Source organism: Typopeltis vanoorti, chromosome 16 (assembly GCF_054136105.1).
Source record: "Typopeltis vanoorti isolate ZY-2024b chromosome 16, IOZ_Tvanoo_1.0, whole genome shotgun sequence".
NCBI classification, from domain to species: domain Eukaryota; kingdom Metazoa; phylum Arthropoda; class Arachnida; order Uropygi; family Thelyphonidae; genus Typopeltis; species Typopeltis vanoorti.
Window position 1 is genome coordinate 106,225,304 of NC_143564.1, and position 27,413 is coordinate 106,252,716.

Consider the following 27,413-nt stretch of genomic DNA (forward strand, 5'->3'; position numbering starts at 1 on the left):
TAAGCCAAAATACATTTAGTACTGTGGGTGGCATAAGGATTTTTTTTTTTCATTTTTATCTAATACAATGTATATTGTATTAGATAAATATACATAAATATATATATATAGAGAGAGAGGTAAATATATATCTACCCTATAGATATAAAATGATAAGCCTTTTTTATGTAACGTTTTTGGGTAACATTTTTTGTCAGGCTTCTTAACATAACATATATTTAATAGTAATTAATAATAATAATAATAATAATTGGTGTGAGTAGTATAATTATTTTTATATAAAAAATTTGAGGAAAATAATACAATTTTTTTTAAATAGAAAAATATTAAACGTTGCACTATTTTTATATAATAAATTTTTTTAATAGAAAAATATTAAATGTTGCACTATTTTCATAGATATATAAGACAAAGCTAATATTGAACAAAAATGGCTGTTTTCAAGTCTTAGCAAGTAGTGCAACATGAGGGAAACTTAATTTAATTACAATGGTGTATCATTGTAATTAAATTAGTGCAACAACAAGGCGACTTGGAAGTAGTGCAAGAAGGGGCAACTCGCGGCAAAGGTGGAGCAAGCTCCTAGCATCTGATCCAAAAATAACCAGCTTACCAGACTGGAACTGGGGAGGGGGCCTAGGTTCCAGGGGGGGGAGAGAACCCCGCTTTCGAGTTTTCAAAATTCGAGTCATCAGAATTCAAGGAGAACCAGCCTACCAGTCCAGAACTCCGGGGCTGTGCGCTGTAGCCGCCAGAGGGGATGATCCCTTTTGAGTCTTCAAAATTCAAGGAGAACCGGGCTACCAGTCCGGAACTCGGGGGTTGGGTGCCGTAGGTGCCAGGGGGCGTAACCCCCCATTATATATATATATATATAAATAGATAAATATATATAATGTATATTGTATTAGATCCTATTAGATGACAGAACAGGGAAAGTATAGGAAAGGGAATACAGAAAGCACTGTTTATGATATTTTTAGATAAATGCATTGGGCATGTAGAAGGAAGGTAATCCCTAATAGGATATTTTAAATTCAATAAAGTAGATCCGGAAGAAGGAGAATAGTATAGTATATGGAAACAAGGAAAGTAAATCTGTTGAATTTATGACGCAGCATGAGGAAGCAACATGAGGTTTTACAGTGTTGAATTTGATGAAACTCAACATCAAGAGATCAGAAGAAAGAGATGAAGGAAAAAAACAGGAGAGTGATATTAAAGAGACAGAAGTGCTTGGAAATGGAAAGAGTAGTAGTGTGAGAGATGAATAGGGAATGGAAATGCAAGAGAAACAGGGAAATGGGGCAGGGAGCTCAGGTGGACAGGAGACAAGGCATAGGGATAATGGATGTTTATAGAAGTGAATGTGTGTATGAAGATAGAGTATACTGCAATGTTGGTGGAGAAGTTGAGACTGAGCAGATATATGTGGTAAGTGGTGATAAAGATGATTGGGCAGGAGTGGTGGGGAAATCACAACCAACAAGTGGCTTCGATAGGACTGGTTATAGACCTAAAAATGAACTGCTGTGTTGTTTACAAATGCCAGAAGTATCAGAAATAAGGGGGAAGAAATAGTTTTAGTGACTGAATTTATTTGTCCCAAAATTAATTGGAATAAGTGAAACATGGTTGAATGAAGATGATATCGTAACAGGAATAGAAATGGAAGGATACAGTATTTTTTGCGAGGATAGAAAGGACAAGAAGGGAGGGGAGAGTGCTGCTGATGATAGCAGGGGAATTAAGTTCACATAAGGTAGACATGAAAGGGGGAAATAGTAGTAATGGTTATGAATATTGGGCATCAGATATGGATCTGAATGTGGAACTTAAGCATGAAATCTGGAAAAATAAAGTACTTTTGGAGGAAGTACAAGATGAATAATGGTAATAATCAGTTACATGAAGAGTATTAAGAACAAGACAGGAGAATGACTCAGTTAGTTAGAGAATGAAAAAATGTATAAACAACTTAGATTAATGAACAAAGGAAAGATAATCATTATGGGTGATTTCAATTATGGCAGTATAGATTGGAATGAAGATATAGCATATGGGAATAAGGAAAATGAATTTCTCGAGTTCTTGAGAGATAACTATCTAAGGCAGCATGTAAAGGAGGGAATGAGAGGATTGAGAGTTCTAGATCTGATCATTTAATCAGAAGATTTAATTGTGAGAGGGGTTTCACACTTTTCTCCAGTTGATGAAAGTGATCATGAAGTAATCACCTGTGTTGTGGCTAGCTAGTCATATGCAGACTTTTGTGAGGAAAGGATATATGTGGAATTATAAGGCTGGTGATTATGACAAGCTTAGGAGACAGCTTGGAGCTATAACATGGAATGAGGAGTTGAGTATTAAGGAAATAAATGCTGCATGGGAATTGACAAAGAAATACATTATTATTATTATCCAGGCCTCCATGGAGTCAAAAGACTCATCGTGGGAGGTCGATAACCGCATCAATGTGTGAATGTATTCTGAAGGCCAAAAGGATGAATAAGGTAGGTGTAAAATGGATGAATGTGATTCTTGTACTTCCTCCAAATTACTTTTGGAGGAAGTGCAAGATGAAAAATGGTAATAATCAGTTACATGAAGAGTATAAAGAACAAACCAGGAGAGTGACTCAGTGACTTTGAAAAGTAGGGTATAAGCAGAAATTCGCAAATCAAGCAAAGAAAAACCCTAGAGAGTTTTTTAGATATGTGGCAAGCAGAAGGAAGAATGATTATGGTAAGATGATGTTAATGGAAGAAAGTAGTAGAATGGTAACTGCTGCAGAAGACACTGTTGAGGTATTCAGTAACCAATTTATAAAGGTGTTTGATCCTGATCAGGGTGGAATCATGAGGAATTTCAGAGGACATAAGAGACAATGGCTTATTAGAAGTTTATTTTGCACTTGGATAGACTATAATAAATTTAGTTTAATCCTTTATCCAAGTGTAAGCAAACAAAGTTTGCGCCTGAAAATATCTTCAGGACTGGGGTAAGGTGTCCTCAGTCCTGAAGATATTTTCAGGCCAAACTTTGTTTGCTTATATTTGGATAAAGGATTAAACTAAATTTATTATAGTCTAACCAAGTGCAAAATAAACTTCCAGCATCTTTCTCTAAATCCAGAGTAATTCAATAATAAGGTGGTACACCTGTTGGCAACTCGTATAGATAAATATGACCTTTCCTATTGCTTCTGCCTTAGTATCTCCACTTTTTGGTTCTGCCTCCCACTGACGAGACCTCGATAAAGGTCGAAACTGGTCTGGGTTGTGGCCCTTCCCTTAATGCATAGCAGTATATATATCCGCAAGGAGATGTGCTTTGCATTATGGAAGAAACTGAGACAAGGAGTGATGAGAGCTTGGTCCACCTTTGTCCCGAGTTGCCTGGTATTGTACCACCTTACCTCAGTCCTGAAGATATTTTCAGGTGCAAACTTTGTTTGCTTACACTCGGATAAAGAATTAAACTAAATTTATTATAGCCAATGGCTTAATTGGGAGTGAGCAGGAGATATTTCAGGAAATAAATAAACATGATGTCAATATGGTTATAGGATTTGATGACATAACACCACACATATTAAGGGAATGTTCCAGGAAACTGGCAGCATTGGCATGCCTGTTTAATAAAAGTCTTGCAACAGCACAGGTTCCAAGGGAGTGGAAAGAGGGTAAAATTGTTCCACTGCATAAAGGTGGTGATAAGGTTGTAGCCTCAAATTATAGGCTGGTCTGCATATCTGGAATTCTGGTGAAGTTACTGGTGAAACTGCAGAGATTAGTGAAAAGTAGGATACAGAAATGGGTTGATAACAGCAGTATTCTCTGTAGTTATCAGCATGGGTTTGTTAAGGAGAGATCATGTTTCACTAACTTACTTATGTACTATAACAAAGTGTCAAATACCTTGGACAGGGGAGATGCACATACAGTGGTACTTAGATTTTGCAAAGACTTTTGATAGGCTGCCACATGATAAGCTCTTAAATAAATTGAAACAGATGGGATTGGATAACAGACTTCTCAGTTGGATCAGTTACTGGCAGTCAGATAGGTATCAGAAAATTATGTATGAAGGTGTGGTATCCAAAAGAGAAAGGCTGCTAGTGGTGTGCTGTAGGGGTCGGTTTTGGGTCCACTGTTGTTCACTTTGTGTGTTAATGATATTGGGATGTGTTTAGCTAGTGATATGCAGCTGTTTGCACATGGTGCAAACTATGGAGAGCAATGCCAAGTTAAGTAGATGTCATGGCCTTATAAGAGGACTTGAATAGATTGCAAATTGTAAGGTTTTTTTGAGATTTGGTAAGCAATGATGGGATGCAAAGTATACACTTAGCGTCGAAACTTTAAAGGAAGTAGATGAGATAAGAGATCTGGGAGTGGTAGTGGACAAGGACCTGAAATTCAGGGAACACATTGTATAACATGTAACAACGTCACATCATGTGCAATGTGGTCCCTGAATTTCAGGCCTTGATCAGGCCTCATATGGAATATTGTGCACATATTTGGTCACCAGGTTTTTCATGATGATGATGAGGATATGTTGGAAAGGATCCAGTGAAGATTCAGAAAGGTGGTCAGTGGTCTTTGGAATGTGGAGTATGAGGACAGATTGAGAGAATGTAAGTTGCAGAGCCTCGTGAATATGAGGAAGGGGGGAGGGATATTATTGAGACATATAAGCTAGTCAGGGGTTGTTATCAGGTTGAAATGGAAGAGATTTTTCATAGAATAGGATGGGGGGGGGATAGAACAAGAGACCATCATTGGAAACTGCATAAGGAGGGTGTGAGAGGAGTGAGCAGCAGGTTCTTTGCGTTAAGAGTGGTTGGTGAGTGGAATACCTTACCTGAGTGTGTTGTGAACGTAGACACATTGAATCAGTTTAAAGCATGGTTGGATGAGCATTGTGTGCAATAGTTTATACCTCCCATGACAAGTCTCCGACTCCATGGAGTTCCGATGTTAATAATAATAATAATATTATTATTATTATTATTATTATTATTATTATTATATGGACAACTCCATAGAGTCTTTGGACTCATTGAGGGAGGCTGTAAACATTATGCCACTCACTGTCCAACATTGGATCAATATCTATCATATTTTGCTTTGAACACATTCACAGTCATAGCACCCACAGCAAACTCTCTCAACCTATTCCACTCATTCATCACTCTCTCCAAGCAAAAAATCTAGTCTTCAAACCCGTGCTAACTACACTCTTGCTCAATTTCCATGGATGGCCCCTAGTTCTCACACAACAGGCCTCTTCTGAAAAATTTCCTCTGTATTAATCTTGCAAAACTCTTCAGTAATTGCTATGTCTCAACCATATTGCTCCTTTTCTGCCTGTCAACCAATTTCTGTAACTCACAAATCTTCAACCTGTCCTCATGGCAATTGATTAAGGTTCATTCTGCAGATGTATTATTCTCATTCACTTGTCTCTGGATCCCCCCCCCCCTCATCATCCCCAAGAAATCCAGGTGATCAGATCTCCACACAGTAGACAAGATGGGGGTCTTACCAAGGCTCTATAAACAGGTATAATAACCAGCTTGTCACTTTTTCAGGATATTCTTCAGTAACTAAATAATCTTATGGGCTGCTTTAGGCACTTTTGGAATATGCACTCTAAATCAACTCTAAATCAACTAACACGTCCAAATCCCCAGATTCACTAATTTCCTGGAGTACATTTCAATATGGTATACAGCTGGTAATCTGTTCATCCCAAAATGCACATAGCCTTACACTTTGCCACATTAAACTGACATCCATTCTCCTTTGCCTATACTGCCAGTCTATCTAAATCATCCTGCAAAATTTGAATATCATGTTTATTAAATACTACTCTACCCAATTTTGCATTGGTAAACAACCAAATAGTTCCTCTCAGATTCCCTCCTATATAACTAATGTACAAATTAAATAGTAGTGGTCCAAGAATAGAGTCCTGTAGCATACAACTAGTTACAGGTCTTCTACTGGGCTCTATTCCTGAAATCCTCAAACCTGAAACCATGAAATCCTTTGATATCCTCAAAGGATGCGGATGCTTCTGGCTTGTGCCAGTGATCATGAGGTACAGGTTTGGGAGTCTAATAGTCTAATAGAGAAATGTTACTGTCAATTAGTCTAATAGGGAAAGGTTACTGTCAAGAAGGGATATATATGGAATTATAAAGTTTGTGACTATGACAAGCTCCAAAGTTAACTAGCATCAATATCATGGGCTGATTAGCAGTAGTGTTAAATTGTTGGCAGAACTGGCAATTGATTAGGATGCAGCTCACACAAGCAATGCACAACCATATAACTCTTTGTATATGATAAATAAACAGAGTAGGAGCAAATGGATGAATATGCAAGAAGTTTGTGAAAAAAAATTTATTAATGAAACACAGAATTATAGACCACTCTGTATAACTACACTTAAGGTACTGGAGACAGTGATTAAATGGCATCAGATTCAGCAGATATCTTATACAAACAACATTAAACTCACACTGGAGGAAATATATATGAAAGCTACAAAGAAAGTCAGAATTCGTTCAAAAACAACACAAAATCCTTGGGTAACACAAAACTTAATCCTAGAAATACACAGAAAGGACGCTTTATGGAAAGAATTAAAGTGATATCCAAATAACACAGCTTTAAAAACTGAATATAAGATAACAAGGAATCGCCTTACAACACAAATCAGAAATGTAAAAGGAAGCTACTATAGAGACAAACTAACCTCTGCACAACATTATTATTATTATTATTATCCCAAGACCTCATGGAGTCAAAGACTCATCTGGGAGGTCCTTTTATCACACGCACATGCACACACACACACACAGCTCATCATACCGTATCTTAAACACACTCAATTTACAACTCTGCACGAAAAAAACCTGCCTCTCACTCCCCTACTCACACCCTCTTTATACAGTTTCCAGGAATGACCTCTGGTTCTCCCCTGATCCCCCAGACTCTGCAAATTGCATCTTCTCAATCTTTCCTCATATTTGACATTCCAAAGATTAGAAACTACCTTAGTTAGTCGCCTCTGGACTCTTTCCAACAATTCTTCATCCCTCTGAAAACCAGGTGATCAAATCTGGGCACAGTAGTCCATGTGTGACCTAATCAAAGCCTTACACAATGGAACAAGAATCTCCCTACTTCTACAAGTCAGTGTCCGCCACATCATTCCCACAAGTCTTTGCGTTGTCTTCACAATTTTGGTAATGTGTTCCCTAAATTTCAGATCCTTATCCACTATCACCTCCAGATCTCTTATTTCCTCCACCTCCGACAATATATCATCACCAAGCATAAATTCTGCATCCCATCTTTGTTTCCCAAATTTTGCCATCAAATGTTGGTCGATATTTTACTGGATGCTAATCCAGTAAAATATTATCCTCAGAGCATAAAAATCGTCACATAATATAAGGCAGTATAAAATCAAGTAGCTGTGAAAACAATTCAATGTCTTTTTAAGCACAATAATCTGATGTGGTCTGATCAGGGCTTTATATAGTGGATTCACCACACTTGTGTCTCGCTGGTCAATGTCCTTCTTAGTATTATAGCAGTCCTCTGGATTACCTTCACTGCTCAGAAATTATCACATGACACCTCCAGGGAGTCCAAAGCCTCACTGAGAGAGGGCACCTATTCTACAACTCTCCGTCTCCACCATTCTATCCACCAACTACCATCATCATCTACACAAACGCCATCTACCGCCCGCCACCACTAATATTTTCACAGACAATCAATGCCCACAGCAGGATTCGAACTTGCAGACTTTTGGCTGGAGAGCGGATATGCCAACCACTCAGCCAATATGTTCCCTAAACTTCAACTTTAAAACTTTACATTTAGCTATATTAAACTGATATCATCATTAATTTACCCACCTGTTCAATCCTCCTGAAAGGACACCACATTGACATTATTACTAATAGCCCTTCCCAGCTTCATATCATATACAAGTAACTGAATGTCAATCTGCAATCCAGTGACAACATCAATGACATAAAGGTTAAATAACAAAGGTCCCAGTAGTGAGACACTGTGGAACAACACTTCTGACCCTACTTTTCCTTGATACCTTCCCTGCCCATTACAAAACTCTTGTTTTTTGTTATCTTTCAGGTAAGATATATAACTCAAATAAATCTGATTTCTAATTAAATTTACTAAAGTGATGTATAACTCCATGTGTTACACTTAAATATTAACTTATTATGTGGTAACCTTTCACATGCCTTTGCAAGATTAAAAAAAAAAAAAAAATACAGTATACACTTTTCCCATATCAACCACTTTCATTGCTTTATTGTTAATGGCAAGATGATTACTAAAACAAGAATGGCCCTTAATAAATCCATGCTGATACTCACAGGTAATATTACCATCATCTGCTTAACTTTGTATACAGTCTCTCACTAATTTCTCCAAAATATTAATAACTACAGAATGGAGATGTCTATTTGACATCTCCATTCTACCCGGTAGCAATAGCACCATCTCACCCTCCTTCCACTTCATGGGCATTTTTCCAGTAGCAAGATTTCCACTGAACAGCCAGGTCAATGAAGTTGACAGTTCTTTAACAGATTCTCTTAAAACATATGGCAAAATCCCATCCTATCCCACTACTTTATTGATCCAGAGTACTTAGTATTCAAAATATATTTATGTCATGGCCTTCCAAACCTTTAACCTTCTCCATCTCTTCAGGAATAAAACCTGCTTTACTGGGATGAAATGCTTAAGAAAGTAATCATTAAACAGCTCCGCTATGTCATTTGCACTGGTCAACCAATCCCTATTTCTGCCACCTCCAATGGCCTCCGGGATCCTCATCCATCATTATTTCTCCTTCCTACTGGCCACATAATGAAAGAAGTTCTTAAGATTTTTCAGATTTTTCTTGGATTATAGTGCTAGTCTCTTCTCATATTCCATTTTTCTCTTCTTAAAACTTTTTTTTTCTCATCTGTAGTTATTGTTCTGTTTGCTTTCGTTAGTCATCCAATTTACACCAAATTGTATTATCTTTTTTGCTTGAGTAATACAGTTTACATGACTGCTGATACTATTATATTATTAACACCAGACCTTCATAGAGTCAAAAGACTCATCAATGGAGACACACTCTTACACACATAGACCATCAAACTGTGCTTTAAACTCATTAATTTATTTGCATTCACCACAATGTCAGGTAACGCATTCCACTCACCAACCACTCTTCATGCAAAGAACTTGCTCACACCCTCCTTATACAGCTTCCAGGGATGTCCCCTTGTTCTATCCCTTTTTCCATCATATGAAATTCTTCAACATTAACCGATAACAACCTTTTACCAACTTAAATGTCTCAAACACATCTCCTCTCTTCTTCCTATTCACAAGACTTTGCAAACTGCATTCCCTTAATCTGTCCCCATATCCCACAACCCAAAGACCAGTTACCACCTTAGTCAATCTTCTCTAGACCCTTTCCAATATATATCCTCATCCCCATGAAAACAGAGGAACAAATCTGTGCAAAATAATCCATTAGAGGCCTGAACAAGGTGTTAATAATACAATGGAGCCAGAACTTGTTTATTTCTGTAAGTTAAAGATCTCTGCTTCATTGCTATAATCTGATATGATGTCTTCACAACTCATGCAATATGACCTCTGAACTTCAGATCTTTGTCTACAACCACTCCAAAGTCTACTGTCTCCTCATCTTCCTACAAAATTTCCCTTCCAAATGTATACTTTGCATCCCATTATTGCTTATCAAATTTCAGAATACTTTGCAAACGTGAATTGACAATTCCATACTGTATTCTCCTGTAAGGCCACACCATCTTGCTGGATTTCTTATCACTCTCCTCAGTTCTGCATCATCTGCAAACAGTTGTATATCACCAGTTAAACTTATCCCAACATCATTAATATTCAAATTAAATAACAATGGTCCTAAACCATACCCCTGTGGCACACCACTAATGACTATCATCTTTTGAGATAGTGCTACACAACTTGCTGATGACAGTCTGGTTGACCAAGTGGTTAGCATACCAGTTATTCAACCAACAGGTCACAGGTTCAAATTCTGCTGCGGCCATGGATGTTTGTGAATGTCTTACCATGTGTACTGCTATAACCTCTGACATGGCACAGTATGACCTTTGCCGTTCTTGCACCATTTAAACCATAAATTATCATCATCACTTGCTGATACCTATCAGATAGCCAGTCACCTATCCAACTCGCTAGTCTGTTATCCAATTCCATCTGCTTCAGTTTAGTGACCAAGTTGCAGTGTCTCAATCTATCAAAACTTTTGAAAAATCGAAGTATAACATTGTGAAACATTTCCCTTGTCTAATACATTCCTCACCTTGTTATAATACACAAGCAAGTTAGTAAAACATGACCTCCTTTTAACAAACTCATGTTGACAAGCACAAAGAATATCAACCCACTTTTGTATCCCATCTCACCCCAAATTCTCCAATACCTCAATTACAACTCCAGATAAACAGATTGACCTAAATTTGTTGTCTTATTCTTATCAGTAAATTTTTCTACCTTTGTGAAGTAGAAAAATTTGCCTTCCTTCCACTCCTTTGGGACTTGTGCTGTTGCAAGATTCTTGTTAAACAGGTAGCCCAAGGCTGATGCTTACTCCTTGGAACATTCCTATAAGACATTTAAGAAATGGTGAACCATTTACTTTATCCAAAATCCACTGTTATTTTATTATAAAATGTGAATAAATTACTAAAACATGACCTAACCTTTACAAAGCTATGCTGCCCACTATAGAGTATCATATCCTTATCCACCCACTACTGGATTTTACCTTTGACCATTTCAAATACTTGAACAACCACTCTTGATATATTAATTGGTCTACAGTTTGCTACTTCTGTCTTTATGTAATGGAACTATCTTTACCCTCTTTCCATTCCATTAGAACTTTGCAGAACTGAGACTTAGATTGAACAACTTCATCAAAGGCAATGCTGATGCCCTTGCCCATTCACACAGGCTGACATGTCATCCAATTCCAAATTCTGTTTCTTACTGCTGTATATTGTTTCCTCTGCCAAATTTATGCTGCTTTATGTACAGGTAAGTTTCTGTTGTTAAGCAGTTCTGTAGGTAGTTTTCAGTGTTGAGACCACATTATAATATAAAGAGTTTATTAAAAATAAACAAATTAAAACCTGACAAGTTTTATGCATTGTAAGACTCACATCATCAGGGGGTAATGGTACATAAAAGTTTTACACAACAAAAGCCTATTAGAAACAACAAAAGATTAATTACACATATTAGATGCTTTTTATAACTTCACAACTCTTATTATCAATATATGACATTTTTGTCTGTTGCCAGAGTACTTCATGGCCAGTAGTGGCTGTGTGAAATACTAGACCTGATTTATGTTCCAAGATGTCTTTTATGTGTTCAGACATGTGGATCTCTCCCTGACCTTCCTGTCTGGCCTACATAACAAATGCCACAAAAGCAATGAATCTTATAGACACTGGTTTTTTCAAGGGTTAAACAGGTATTAAACTGTTTTATACTGCTTTAGTTAAAATCTTTCATAATGATCACTCACTTTTCACTTGCCAAACCAATCTGCCTAAACATTTCCTGCTCATGATCTTCTCTGTTCCCTGGCCTACATTGAAATATCTCACTAAATATCCTGTCCTGTCTGCCTGCCTCCACCTCACACCATATTCTCTCAAAACAATTAGTGGAATTTTCCTCCGAATCTCTCTCTACTCAAAGAGGACACAACTCATCACATACCATACATAACACTCTACCACTCTGTTCTGTTTACTCATTTCACTCTAACTAAATATACTATTCCCTTCCACTTCGATTCATCTTATGATATCATCTACTATCAACCATGGTAGACGATGGTTGATAGAAGATGATATCCTTCATCTTCATGAAGCATATCATATTCTGTTTCACAGATTCCAATAATCTTTAGAGACAAAGGCTGAGGCTATCAATGCCATTAATCCATTTCCTTTATTCTTGATACTTCTGGTATTTGTATAAAGAAACATCAATGCGTTATCAGTATTTCTATATCTATTATTATTCAACCCATTTGACTCTTTGATATACTATACTTTCTTCCATTTCTTAAACACTTCTCCTAACAAAAAGTCGCTCCTAATACCATCCAACATGACAACTAGTTACCCTGTCCTAACAATCTCACTTGCCCAGAGAACAATTTTTCCCAATGCCTAGAACTTTCTATGTTCAAGTGCAGTCTCTTTCTCTCGCTCTCCTTATACAGCTCTCTTCTCTCTCTTCAAATAGACTCCAAGCATTCACATATTCCAAAACTCTCTTAGAACACGTTCTCAGTATCATGTTATTAATTACTGCTGCTCACTTTCTCAATGCATTATCATATCCAGACAAATACACTTACTATCTTTCCTCTCACACTTTCCTGCTGCGTAGCTCTAATATCTCTCACCATTTGATTCACACTACCTCTCATGTCATTCCTATCAACCATCATTGTCATCTCATCCACATTCTCACCCTCACTTATTGCCAAAGTTAGATGCTCTATTTGTCATCCAGGCAACCACCCTTCTAACACTTTATTCTGCACACCAGGAATCTCCATCACTCACTTCACAAATCCATTCATTCCTTGCTCACCTACATCCTTCACTCTCATCTTCAACACTCCCTCCTTGTTATCTCACTTATCTACCTTCCTCTCATCTCTCTAGCTCTTGCTTTTGTACTCTCTTGACTTTCTCTCATTCCCACTATCCCTGGCTCTCCCACTTTCTCTCCTTCTTACATTCCCATAACTTTCTCTTTCCCCTAGTCTTGTCTATCCGACATCATTTAGCCTTTGAAGTCTTCCAATCTCTCCTTTCACATGAAAGAATTGAACTCATTTTTTATGCCTCTACATCCTCTTGAAGTATCTCTTTCTCCAAGCATCCTACCACTCAAGATTCACCTACACAATTAACATCATCCTTCAAAATATCCATATTTCTAATCGCACTATCTAACGGTAAGTCAATTGCCACCTCACTCTCACCTTCTTTCTTCTTGATCACTTGTATTGCTCTTCACTGTGTTGCTGCTGTCAAATTACTATAGATACCCCTGAAACCAGAGATGTCAAAAGTTATTACTAAAATGCTCTTTATTGCTGTATATATATATATATATATATATGTATGTATATATGTAGAAAGTATTTTACCTTGGATATAATATATGTTAAGAATACCAAGCAATTTTTAAACCTGGTTTTACTCCATTTCCCAAGTAAGCAAACAGACAAATAAGTCAAGTTTGCGCCTGCAAATGATGCAAGTCTAGCTGATCCTACAGTTAGTGCAAGACCAGGGCAACTCGTGGTAAAGGTGGCATGAGCTCCGATCACTAATCTTTATATTTACCCTTAATGCCAAAACACATCTCCAAGAAGGAGATATATGATGCTTTGTATTAAAGGCAAGAGGCCACTACCCAGACCGGTTTCGACCTTTATTGAGGTCTCATCAGTGGGAATTAGGCTAGAAATACAAAGATTTAGTAATACAGAGCTCATAAGTATTTTACCAGAACAAGTTGCCATAAGGTGTTTTAACCTTATTAAATAAAAATCTCTGGAGGAGATATAAATGTAGAAAGTATTTTACCTTGGGTATAATATATGTTAAGAATACCAAGCAATTTTTAAACCTGGTTTTACTCCATTTCCCAAGTAAGCAAACAGACAAATAAGTCAAGTTTGCGCCTGCAAATGATGCAAGTATATATATATATATATATAGATATATATATATAGATATTTTTTTTTTTAATTTTATTTATTTTTTACTAAAAATTAGAATTGTGCATCTATTTAAATGCACACATAATTTTTTTTTCCCCTGAGTTTGAAGAATCTTATGCAATATGAAGAAAAGTCACTTAAAGTTGTTGGTTGAAATTATGGAAAAAGCAAATAAGGCTATGAGATGAGTGTATTAATTTTGCTGTTTGGGTTCTATGAGAAGATCAAAAATGGAGAGGTCTGGAAGCTAAATGTAATAAAGTCAATGGGAGTTTATGTTATATCTATTCTAAATAGATATAAAGAAGGTATCTTTGAAAATTATGAGTTAAAGTTCATTATTTTTGTAAAGCATTTATTTTACTTTAGCTAACATTTCTGCAAAGTAAACATTATTACCTAAGTCAGCCAAGTGTTGATGGTACAACTTCATTCTGATTTTATATGATAAAAGAATAAAAAATATATATATGAAAAAAAATTTCAGAATAACTGTGGCTGTTAAAAATAAATAAATTTTATTTTTATTTTATTTTTTTTTGTGGCAGCAAATAAAGAAATGCAAGATGAAAATACTGAAGTATAGCACTGAAGGCTTCAGTTTGGCATATGTAAGATATTGAAAATGGAGAATATGAAAAATTAAGATGAAAAATTAAAATTTATAAATTCTCTTTCTTCATGATTAAAAGATAACGGTAATGATGCAGAGGGCACTGACTTGTAGAAGTAACGATGTTATGGTTCCCTTATAAGGCTTTGATCAGGCCACATATAGATTACTGTGGAGAGATTTGGTCACCTGGTTTACAAAAAAATGAATATGTATTGAAAAAGGTCCAGAGATGATTAACTATGGTGATTTCTGTATCTAGAATGTTGAATATGAAGACAGATTGAGAAAATGCAATTTGCAGAAATTGATGGATAGAAAGAGAAGAGGAGGAGGGGGGGGGATGATCAAGATGTATAAGCTATTAAGGGGTAATTACCAGATTAATGTGGGGGAGATTTTGCATACAATGGATGAAGACAGGAAGAGAACAAGAGATCATCCATGGAAGCTGTATAAGGTGAGTGTGACAGGGGGGGGGGAGATTTTTTGCATGGAGAGCAGTGAGATTGGAATGCATTGCCTGAGAGTGTGGTGAGTGCAGAGACAGTGAACATATTTAATGTGCAGTATGATAAACTGTGTCTGTAATAGTGGGACCTCCTGTGATGAATCTTTTGACTCCATGGAAGCTTAATAATAATAATAATAATAATAATAATAATACATTAACATGTTTATATTGGAACTTTATTTTCTGGAAAATATTGTTAAATGTTATGTTGAACTTTTCAAAAGTCTGTTTTAATTCTCAAATAAAAATCAGCTTAGCATTAGAAGATCTCCAAATCAAAAGGAATCAAAAGAATCACTGTCAGAGGTCCCCAGAACTCATGGTTCTGATAATTTTCTCAGTGAAGGATTGCATGTATATATATATATCACTATTTTCTATGTACAAGTTTTTTTTTCCTTCTCCTTCATCCCTGCTACTGCTGTACTGTGGAACAGATTTCCCCCTGATATATTTCCCAAGGAATACAATATACAGACTTTTAAATCAAATGTAAAAACAAGTTTCTTCTTTACCAACCCACTATCCATATACAGTAATAACGTACTATAGGTTGATCAACCGACCTCTTGTGTATGGTCTCAACATAAAAAAATAAAAATAAAAAAAAACTTTACACCCCCCAATAAGCATGCTAGATAGAATCATCTCCATTAGGCAATGAGAATAACTTACTATGTTAAAGCCCCTTTACAAATATTCACATTACAGTGTGGTTGCAGAATGGAAATGTACTCAGTGATTTCATTAAATTAATATAATATCATTTACTTAATAGTGCTAACTGCTCAAAAAATAGTATTATTATTATTATTGTTATTATTAACATTTGACCTCCATTGAGTCAGAGACTCATTGTGGGAGGTCACGCTCACCCAACACACATTATTGCACACAATGCTCATCCAACTGTGCCTCTAAACTGATTCAATGCGTCTACACTCACAACACACTCAGGCAATGCATTCCACTCACTGACCACCCTCCATGCAAAGAACCTACTCCTCACTCCTCTGTTCACACCCTCCGTATACAGTTTCCAGTAAGGGCCCCTTGTTCTACTCCCCTCTCCGATTCTATGAAAAAATTTCTTCTATGTCGACCCGATAACAACCCCTGACTAGCTTATATGTCTCAATCATATCCCCCCCCTCCCATCCTCCTATTCACAAGGCTCTGCAACTTACATGCTCTCAATCTGTCCTCATACTCCACATTCCAAAGACCACTGATTACCTTTGTGAATCTCCTCTGGACCCTTTCCAACATATCCTTGTCACCATGAAAACCCAGTGACCAAATCTGAGCACAATAATTCATATGAGGCTTGATCAAGGCCTTATACATTGGAATCATAACCTCTCTATTTCTGCATGTCAGGGTCCTCTACATCATTGCCGTTATCCGATGTGATGTCCTTGCAACTTGTGCAATGTGGCCCGTGAATGTCAGATCCTTGTCCACCATCAGTCCTAGATCTCTCATCTCCTCTAGTTCCGTTAAAGTTTCCCCCTCAGCATATACTTTGCATCCCATCGTTGCTTACCACTTTGCAACATTGAACTGTCAGTTCCACTTACCTGCCCAATCATGCAATCTATTCAAGTCCTCTTGTAAAGCAATAACATCTGCTTGACTCTGCATTGCTCTCCCCAGTGTTGCATCATCTGCACATAGCTGGATATCACTAGTTAAACCCAACCCAATATCATTAACATTAACATACAGATTGAACAACAATGGCCCCAAAACTGACCCCTGAGGCACACCACTAGTTACCTTTCTTTTGTGGGATGCTGCACCCCCATATACAACTTTCTGATACCTATCTGATAGCCAGTCACTGATCCAATTCAGATGTTTGTTATCCAATCCCATCTGTTTCAATTTATTTAAGAGCTTATCATGTGGCAGCCTATCAAAAGTCTTTGCAAAATCTAAGTACCACTGTATGTGCATCTCCCCTGTCCAAGGTATTTGACACTTTGTTATAGTACATAAGTAAGTTAGTGAAACATGATCTTCCCTTAACAAACCCATGCTGATAACCACAGATAATACTGCTGTTATCAACCCATACCAGCACATCCTTTCATTATGTCCCTTCTCTCACATGAGGTTTTATAATTATTATTATTAGTATTTTATAGGATTCAGAAATAGGGAGAAGGCCAATTGACAACCTATTTAATTAACAATTTATGAATGGCCAAAATATTGCACCACTTGGGCCTTCTTACAAAGAGATGTAATACAAAATCTCTTTGTGGAATTTCATGATGGAAAGATCAGGGTTTGAATCCAGTTCAATATGCAAAAGACTAATGATGACTTTTAAACTGAAGGCATGTGTAAAATTAAATTTCACACATGCATATGCAAATGTCAGCTAGAAGCAAGAGGTGCAAGAAAGTAGGGATTCACAAGCAAATTAAGAATGGAGGGGATGATATCTTTAGTTGTAATTATTAGGCAAACAATAATTCCTTAATTATACAACCACAACAGGAGAACAAATCTACTGATCAGATAACTGAAGAATTGGATAACTGCAGGTACAATTACAAGGTGTGATACTAGATATTAGTTGACATACTAACCCTTTCAAGGGTTGGTTAATGAGGATTTGTTCATTTGAAGGTTGGATAAAGAGATACAGATTCATTCTGGCCATTCTAAGTTTCAAACAACATTAGTATTAAAAAAAAAGTATTGCTCATATTCTGTAATTATCAAAATTATTTTATAAAAAAAATATCAATGTTTTATAATTTATTACTTGTTTCAATTTTTGCAAAAAAGAAAACTACATTCTCTGCTGGGAAGAAAAATTCTCTAATTCTGATCACACTTACCTTCCATACAGAATCAAAATGTTTTGTATCAGCAGCAGAACTACAAAATGCAGCTTGGGTTTTCTTAGTTTTTAAGTTAAATACCAGAACTGAACCATCATATAATCCTGCAGCAAGCAGAAAAGCCTGCTGCCAGTGAAATTCAATACTGTAAACAGCTGCATCTGTTTCAAATGTTCTCTCTGGATGAGAGGGACACTTTAAAGAGAAGAGGCACACTTTTCCTAAACTCTGCTCAAGAAAATCATCTAAAACAGAAAAAAAAATGAAACTATTGATAAAATATTTAAAATGAATGCATATATTAGGCCTGTTCAAAAAATATTCAGAATGATGGGACAGCACTAAAAGCAAACAGAAGATTCAGAATGCACAAAGCATGTCTGTTGAATTGTGTTTTAACCAGCCAAACAGCAGATATGGATGAAATATACCAATCAATTTTTGCTTTGCATCCAAGTTATTTTAATATTATCTAAATGTTATTTCCATTTCAATGAGCACTTAGCATTACTTATTGACATGTACTATATGCCCACAGATGCGAGACCCTTCGACACTTCTGTGCATGTCAGAAGAAGGAGAATCATTCCGATAATAGGGTAATCAATCCATCTTGTGGAATGAGTTGTTTATTATTACACATTGGAAAATTAACTTTTCTTTTATGAACATTGTAGTTTTTAAAGTGGTAACTATTTTGCTTGTATAACAGTTGGTACTTATAAAGAACGTGATTTTGCGTGTTGGTGGCCAATTCGTACATCAGCTTATTTCTTTTCCCCCTTCAACATGAATTGACTCTTCTTGGCAAGTTTCCAGACTAGGGTCTCGGATCTGTGGTTGGACTTTAGACATGCTAAAGCCAATACAATCGTTAAATGGCTTGATACCTAATCTAAGCCTTTCAAAACTATTTTTTAAAACACTGACAAGAAAAATGAGCTATGAAAACAAATGCAGTAAATGTGGAAACTCCTATGTACTTATTGTGTGGAGGTTCCTATAAACATATATTGTCCATTTTTTGCCAAAAAAAATTTATTTCAACACTGAACTGCACAACAGATGCATAATTATGATGAAGCATCTACTTTTCAGGCTTCCACTTCAATGGACAAATTCTAAAAATCCAAAATCTTCAAAGTAAAATTCTTTGTAAATTTTATCACTTTAGATAACATTTATAGGGCATAGTGTACAGCATTTTCACAATTATAAAAATCCAATAACATAAATTGAGTGCTTTTGACAACAGCAGCAGACAACTGACATCACAAAGTAGAACTGGCATTGCTTGTGTGCTACAGATAAGTCTTTTATTATAGTGAATATTAGTAATTATTTTTGGTTATATATTACTTACTTTAGACTGTAGTTGAGTGTGTGTGTTTGTTTCAGAAATATAATATGGGATATTGTTTAGAAGTATCATAGCCACATTATTAGTGGCTACAATACATGTGAAACTATGGAAACTGAAAACATAAATGTCTATCAGATATGATCCTGGAAGCATACCAGCTGAATACAATATTAGCATACAGAACATATTCAACATACTCAATTTGTGTGAAAGAGAACCAGATGAACTATGGGAAGAAATTAAAGATATAATTAAAACAGAAGCAAAGAAGAATATTCCAACAGTTTGTAAGAAGAAGAAGAAGTCCAAATGGCTGTCAGAAGATGCCATCAAAACTGCTCAGGAAAGGAGGAAATGAAGGCCACAGGAAATCTGCAGGAAGTACACCATTTGAATGCAGAGTTTCAACGACAAGCCAGAAGAGACAAGGAAAAATACTTTAACCAGGAATGCCAATAAATAGAAGACCAAAACAAGAAAAGAAAAACAAGAGATCTTTTCAAAAAAGATCAGAGAACTAACAGGGAAGTTTAGTGCTAAAGTCACAACATTGAAAACTAAAGACAAAGGATATCTTACAGAAGCTGCAGACATCAAAGAAAGATAGAAAGAGTATACAGAAGACCTTTACAGAAAGGACTCCAAAATTACTGAGAAATTTGAAGAGCAGAATTATACATAGGAACCAGTACCAGTGGAGAGTGAAGTGAGGTGAGCACTGCAACAGATATCCAGTAAGAAAGCATCAGGAGGAGATAGAATACCCATTGAGCTGCTCAAAGTCCTGGGAGAAGAGACAGTTAAAATTTTAACAGCTCTATGTCAGAGAATTTGGATCACAACTACATGGCCTAAGGAATGGAAAAATCAGTTTATATACCTTTATTGAAGAAAGGCGATGCAAGAGAGTGCGAAATAGAGAACTATACCATTGATTTCTCATGCAAGTAAAGTCTTACTTAAGATCATTCAGAAAAGACTAGAACCATTCACGAAGAGAGAAATGCCAGATGAACAGGCAGGATTTCGAAAAGGCAGAGGAACAAGAGATCAAAGCGCCAATGTCAGATGGATAATAGAAAGAGCACAGGAATATCAAAAGAATATCTACCTTTGTTTCCTTGACTATAGAAAGGTTTTTGACTCTGTAGATCATGTGAAACTGTGGAATGTGTTAAGAACAATGGGAGTACCAGAGCATTTCATTATCCTTCTGAGGAATCTTTATTATGAACAAGAAGCTACTGTCTGAACAGATCTTGGAGAAACTGAGTATTTCACAATAGGTAAATGGGTGCAACAAGAATGTATTTTATCTCCATACCTGTTTAACTTGTACATCGAATACATTTTAAGAATGGCATGGCTGGAGGAGTCTTCAGTTGGAATTAAAATTGGTGAAAGAAATATTAATAATTTGAGGAACTTATCATGAAAGTTAAAGAAGAAAGTGCTAAATATGATCTTAAACTTAACCTCAAAAAGACAAAAGTTATGGCAACATGTGAACTTAATGATTTTGAAGTAGATGGGAAGAAAATGGAAGCAGTTAACAATTTTTTGCTCTTAGGATCCCGAATTAATAAAGATGGTTACTGTACCGAAGAAGATTATTACTCGGAGAAAAAAAGCCATGACAAATTTAAGCAAGATCTTTAAAGATAAAGATATTAGCCTCACAACAAAAATCAGAATCATGAAAGCAATGGTATTTCCTTTGGTGCTGTATGGATGTGAAAGTTGGACCCTGAGAAAGAGTGAAAGAAGGAAGATAGATGCATTTGAATTATGGGTTTGGAGACGCATACTAAGAATACCATGGACTGCAAAGCAAACCAATAAATCAGTGATAGATAGAATAAAGCCAGATTGCTCCCTTGAAGCTATGATCATCAAGCAAAAATTGTCATACTTCGGACATATTATGTGAGCAAATGACAGTCTGGAGAAGATGATGATGCTTGCTAAAGTTGATGGAAGCAGGAGAAGAGGAAGAGCAAGAATTAGATGGGTGGATGGAGTTAAAGAAGCAACTGGAGTGCGCTTAGAGGTTCTGAAAGACATGGTCAGGGACAGATCGGAATGGAGAGTGCATGTTCGTGAAGTCGCCAGGAGTCAGAAACGACTCGATGGATCATAACAACAATACTGTTTAGAAAGCATTTTTTCATGCCACCGATGCATACAAGAAAAATGGAGACAAGAACAGAGGTTTGGGGTGCATAACATGTACAGAGGTACAGACCCTAGGCACAAGTTCTTCACATCAGGGTATTCACTTAGCATCAGAGTAAATAAATGAATTAATATGTATTAAAGGGGAAGGGATCTAAACAATGCCAACAAAAGCAACTCAGAAAGAAATTTATGAACATAGAGATACCAAATCTCACAAAAATGCAGAAGCAATTATTAGAAGTAAAAGTGAGAATTCATTGTGACACAGTATAGAAGAACAGAACTCTTTAGCTCATGAAATCATGTGACGTGTGTTTCACACTGTGTATCATATTGCAAAGCATAATCATCCTTTTGTAATAATCCAAAATTAATTGATCTTCAGATTCTTGATGGGCTTGATGTGGGACGTGCTTTACACAGTAATGTGATATGCACTGAGATAGTGAATCATATTGCAAAACAAATGAAACACAAAATTGTGGACAGCATTATAAACCATAGAACCAAAATTTCTACTATTCCGGATGAAAGTATATCCATATCTAACCAAACTGTTCTGATAGTGTACATACAGGGTGCAATAAATGATGGTGATGTTACAACACTATTCTTTGATTTAATTCAATTAGAAAGCACTAAAACAATGGACATTAAGAACTCACTTATGAAGTGTCTTGAAAAGCACGGTCTGAAAAAAGAAATCCTGCAGGAAATTCTAATTGGATTATGTACGGATGGGCCTCAGTTATGCTATTTAAACGAGCAGGTTTGGCAACGTTGATGAAAGAGATTTTTCCAACAATTTTAACATGGCTAAATCATCGCTTAGAACTTGCTGTGCACAATTCAATGAAAGATGTTATGACAACAAATCATTTTGTGGTGTTTCTTGATTAGGGACTAATCAAGATTAGGAAGACTCCAGAACAATTGTTCTGCAGTCTCACCAAAGTGGGGAAGATGTTGTCAACTCGTTGGGTTGCATCAAGTTTTCAGGCTGTGTATTCTATTTGGAATAACTATGCATCATTGCACAGTTTCTTTACACATGCAGCTCATGATGAAAATCGAGATGATAAAGAAAGAGCAACATAAATAAAATTTTTTAAAATGTTACGACAACCTAGCAGTAGCCTCACATTTATGATCCTTACTTTAAGGGCCCCGGAACTTATTCGTTTAGAATTTAACCACTGGTAAAGTGACCATGCAGTCTTGTTCTGGGAAGTTGCTATACATGTGGAATTCTCTGTAGGAGGTATCTTGGAGCAGTACCATGGCTTGAGAAGCTACAAGGAAAGAATGTCAGTAGTGCATAGGAAGTGGTCACAGATTGTATAAGAGAAGCAGCATCAGACTGCATACCCAAGGTCAGAAGGATAAACCAAGTAGGGATTAAGTGGATGAATAGAGATATGAAGCAAGAGCTGCAAAAAACACTGTGGAGGGAATATAAAGAAAATGTTTTTCAGAATACTGATGACCAGTACAAAGTGCAAGCAAGAAGGGTGAGTAGTATGGTAAGAAAGGAAAAAATGAAACTATGAGAGAAAATTAGCTCAGCAGGACAAAGTAAATCCAAAAGAGTTTTCCCATCATGAAGTAAATAAGAGGAAAAAATGACTATGTTGGATGATTTTAATCGATGCTGATAGTAGGAAGGTGACAGAGACAAAAGGAATATTTTAGTTGCTGAGTGATCATTTTACAAAGGTGTATCATCCAGGCAGAGATTTTGCAGTTGCTAACAGGGATGCATGCCAAAATGAGGTAGATGAATAGGAGGTATTCAGAATATTGAAAAATATCAAGGTGAATACAACAGTGGGACTGGACGACATGTCAACCCATATACTACATGAATGTGCAAGAGAACTGGTTCCAGGTGAGTGGAAAGATCATAAGATAGTTACATTACCTAAAGACGGCTCCAAGACAGAAGTAGCAAACTACAGATCAATTAATATACACTAGTGGCCAAAATTGTGGGAACCTTTTGAAAAAAATGTGTTTTTGAGGTTTAATGGCTCATGACACCACTTTTTTTTTTTTTTTTGGTGTAGTGCCGTAGAATTGTATATCAGTGGAAGGATGATTTAATCAAGAATGTAATGCAACAAAGTTTGTTCAATTATCTGTATTCTATGAAAAGTTATAGCCAAATAACCAGAAAAAAGAAGCTCAATTTGCTTAGGTTGATATGAAATAACTTTCCTTCATTTGAATGTAGCCAATGAGCATGAGTGTTTAGAGAGTCAATCAGGTGTCTTTTTTCTTTTTTTTTGGGGGGGGGGGGAATAAGCCAATAAGGTCACAGTAGGATTCAGCTATTGATGTCATGTATTGGAGCTGAGAGGAGGACATTTGTCAGTGTGTTATGTGATTGCTATCAAGTTGGTTGGGTTTTTTTTTGTGTTCTTTCATTTAGTGAGCTTGTAAAATGTAATAAAATTAAAAAAATTGCACAAAGAGTTGACTGGTCACCCAGAAAGCGATGCAAAATAGTACTATTAAGTGAACAAGGCTACAGTTATGAAGAAATTAGAAGAAAAATTGGTGGAAACTTAACCAAAGGTGGCATTTCTAAATTTTTGAAGAGGTATAAGGAGACTCAGTCGCTACAAAACCGGACTGGTCTGGTAAAGGCAAGAAAAGGTGCACCACAGCAAGTGATGATAGAAGAATTGAGAGACTGTGCCTACTTGACAGAATAAAATCATCTGGGTGTATACAAGATGAAATGGCACAATACAATGTGAAGTTGAGTGCAAGGACTGTTTGGTGCAGACTGCAGGAATTTGGTCTAAATGCTAGAATTCCACGAAAAAAGCCATTTTTATCTCTCAAACAAAGGTTGAAAAGATTAAACTGTGCTAAAACCCATGTTAACTGGACTGTGGAACAATGGGAGAGTGTTATTTGGAGTGATTAGACCAAAATCTCTCTGTTTGGTAGTGATGGCATAAAATACATAAGGAGAAAAATCGGAGAAGATTTGCATCCTGATTGCATTACACCTACTGTGAAACACCCACTTAGTGTTATGATCTGGAGGTTGTATGACATCAAAAGGTGTGGGCAGAATTTGAGTGATTAATGGAAATATAAATGCCCCAAAATACATAAATGAAATACTTGAGCCCAAACTGAAGCCTTCCGCGTGTAATCTTTTCCAAGATAATGAAGCATTTATATTTCAACAGGATTCAGCTCTATGTCATATTGCTGCTGCGTGCAAAAAGTGGTTTCAAGATAATCCTATTCCACTGCTGGAATGGCCTGGGAATAGCACAGACCTTAATCCAATCAAAAATCTATGGAGCCGACTAAAGAAACTTGTTAGTCAGAAGCAACCCAGCAATAAAACCCAATTAATAGAAGCAATAATTCAATCTTGGTTTCACATTATAACAGCTGCAAAACTAAAAAAACCTGGTTCACTCCATGGGAAGGCTTTATAAGGCCGTAATTAACGCTAAAGGTTACCCAACTAAGTATTAACTCGCATTGTGAGAATTTTTGTATATCTTCTCCTTTTTTTTCTGTGTTTCACTTTTCTTCTTTATAACTGCTGTTCTAATAAAAAAATCCTTCATAAAAGTTATTGCATTACATTTTTGATTAAATTATCTTTCCACTGATATATGATTTTGTGGTGTTGCTCCAAAGGGGGGGGGGGGGGAGTTGTGGGCCATCAGGCCTCAGAAATGCACTTTTTCCAAAAGGTTTCTACAATTTTGGCCACTAGTGTATAAGAGGTGATTGTTAAAGTATGGAAAAAGTTGGTTAAAAGTAAAATCCAACAGTGGATGGATAGGGATGCGATGCTCTACAGTGGGCAGCACAGTTTTTTAAATGATAGACCAAAATAATAAATTATCATCTTTGCCGGCATATAAGACGCACTGGCCTATAAGGCGCACCCCCTTTTTTGTACACATTTTTTAGGAAAAAAAACTTTATCACTGAATATTATAATGAATTTATAGTATTTCAAATATAAAATAATGAGCAAGTCTACTTTCAACAAATACCTAATCTAACTAGGAAAGAGTACCGACCTTTTAATCTTCTTCATCAAAACCCAGAAATTCATCTCTAGTCAGAGCTAAATGAAGAGGCACTTGAAACCTTTTCTAAATAAGAATCTGAGTCCTCATACAACAAATTGTCCTCTGTACCACCCAGTGCATTACTAATACCACACTTCATAAATGATTTAACCACTATCTCAGTTTTCACAGCATCCCATGAAGCTTTGACCCACTCACAAACTTGCAAAATGCTAGACCTCTTCCTGATGGCGTAACCTCAACATCTGAAGACTGCATCTAGCTGTTCCACTTCTCCTTCATAAATCCCTTAAATGGTTTATTTATACAGACATCTAAAGGTTGAAGCTGACTAATTAGACCCCCTGGAATTGCAGCTAACTGAGTTTTCAATTCCTTGAGTTTATTTTTAACATGTTCTGTTCTGTGAGAACGAAACTGATCCCATACTAGCAGGACAGGCTTTTTCAACAGTCCGCCAGGGCACCTAGACCAAATTTTATCTATCCATAACTTCATTCCTCCTCCCTCCATCCAGCCTTTCGCGTGAACATGCACAAACACTCCTTTAAGCAATTTTTCTTTGAGTAGCATCTTCCTTTTAAAAATCAACAGTGGCAGCAATTTTGTCCCATCAGCACAGCAGGATAAAACAACCATATAGTGAGTTTTTTTCGTGTCCCAAAGTTTTAACAGTAACATCTTTTGAGCCCTTGGAATCTACAGTTTTGTTTGAGGGCACATCAAAAGTCAGCAGAACTTTGTCCATATTTCTTATTTGGCAAGTTCAAAATATTCTCGTTTCCTTGCATTAATGATGAATCGATGAAATTCAATTAATAATTTTTTCTTCATATTCAGCTGGCATCTTTTGTGATATTTTTGTTTTAGTCCACATACATAGCTGGTTTCTCTTCATGAATCCTGAACACCATGATGTTGATCCAGTAAAGTTGGCGATCCCTCTGTTAGTGGCTATTGCTTCCGCTTGATGAATAATCATTTTTGTAGACACAGAGAGTCCTGCTTTTCTGTGGTCTAAAATCCAAGTATTCAGTTCTGCCTCAAGTTCTGGCCATTTTGCAGTTCCACATCATAGGTTATGTTTACTGTGAGTTGCTTTTTTGTTTAGATCCTCTTCCTGATTCTGCCAAGTTCTTATCCTTTTCTCAGTTGGGGGTGGCCCGAAATGCCTCTCTGCAGCCCTATTTCCATGTTCTTTAGCATACACAATGTAGTTTGTATGCAATATTGTAGCAATGCCAAAGTTTTTCACCCATAATTTGCCAAGAAATTTAGAGAAAATTTAACAGCATATCTGTGATTTAACAGCTGCGATTGTCGATGATAGCGCATGCGCATCCACTGAACTCTACGTAACTGGAATGCTCTCACACACCGCAAGGAAGCAAGAAAGAAATCACGTGACTCGGAACAGAGAAAATTTCCAGAAATGAAAGTAATAAAAAACTGAATATCGATGTATAAGACGCACCCTGTTTTTCAGACCTATGTTCAAAGAAAAAAAGTGCATCTTATACGCCGGCAAATATGGAACTTCCGTCTTAATAATTTATTCACATTTTATAACAAAAGGTTGAACCGGATAAAGGAAATGGCTACACCATGATACTGCTGGACTTTGAAAGGAATTTGACAGAATATCACATGGAAAACTACAAAAGAAGTTGGAGTAAATGGGAATGGATATGAAGATAGTAAAATCGGGGGGGGGGGGTAGCTGACAGACAGACAGACACCAGACAGTAGCATATGGGAAATGGAATCTAGGAGAATGAGGGTGACTAGTGGAGTACCTCGGAGTTCTGTACTATGGCTGCTACTCTTTAATTTGTATATCATTGATATAGGGAATTATTTAAAGGGGGATATTCAGTTGTTTGTTGATGATGAAAAACTGGGGAGGGCAATAGTT

General features: G+C 36.5%; 1 protein-coding gene across 3 annotated transcripts in view; it reads right to left on the reverse strand.

Annotated features, from left to right (window-relative positions):
• LOC150098246 (dynein intermediate chain 2, ciliary) overlaps positions 1-27,413 on the reverse strand; it is a 504,968-nt gene that overhangs the window by 122,169 nt on the left and 355,386 nt on the right. For all 3 annotated transcript variants that reach the window (XM_090405921.1, XM_090405922.1, XM_090405923.1), the window contains one exon: positions 17,879-18,126. In XM_090405921.1, coding sequence (XP_090262047.1) covers positions 17,879-18,126 — 248 coding nt within the window. The remainder of the gene's footprint in view (positions 1-17,878; positions 18,127-27,413) is intronic.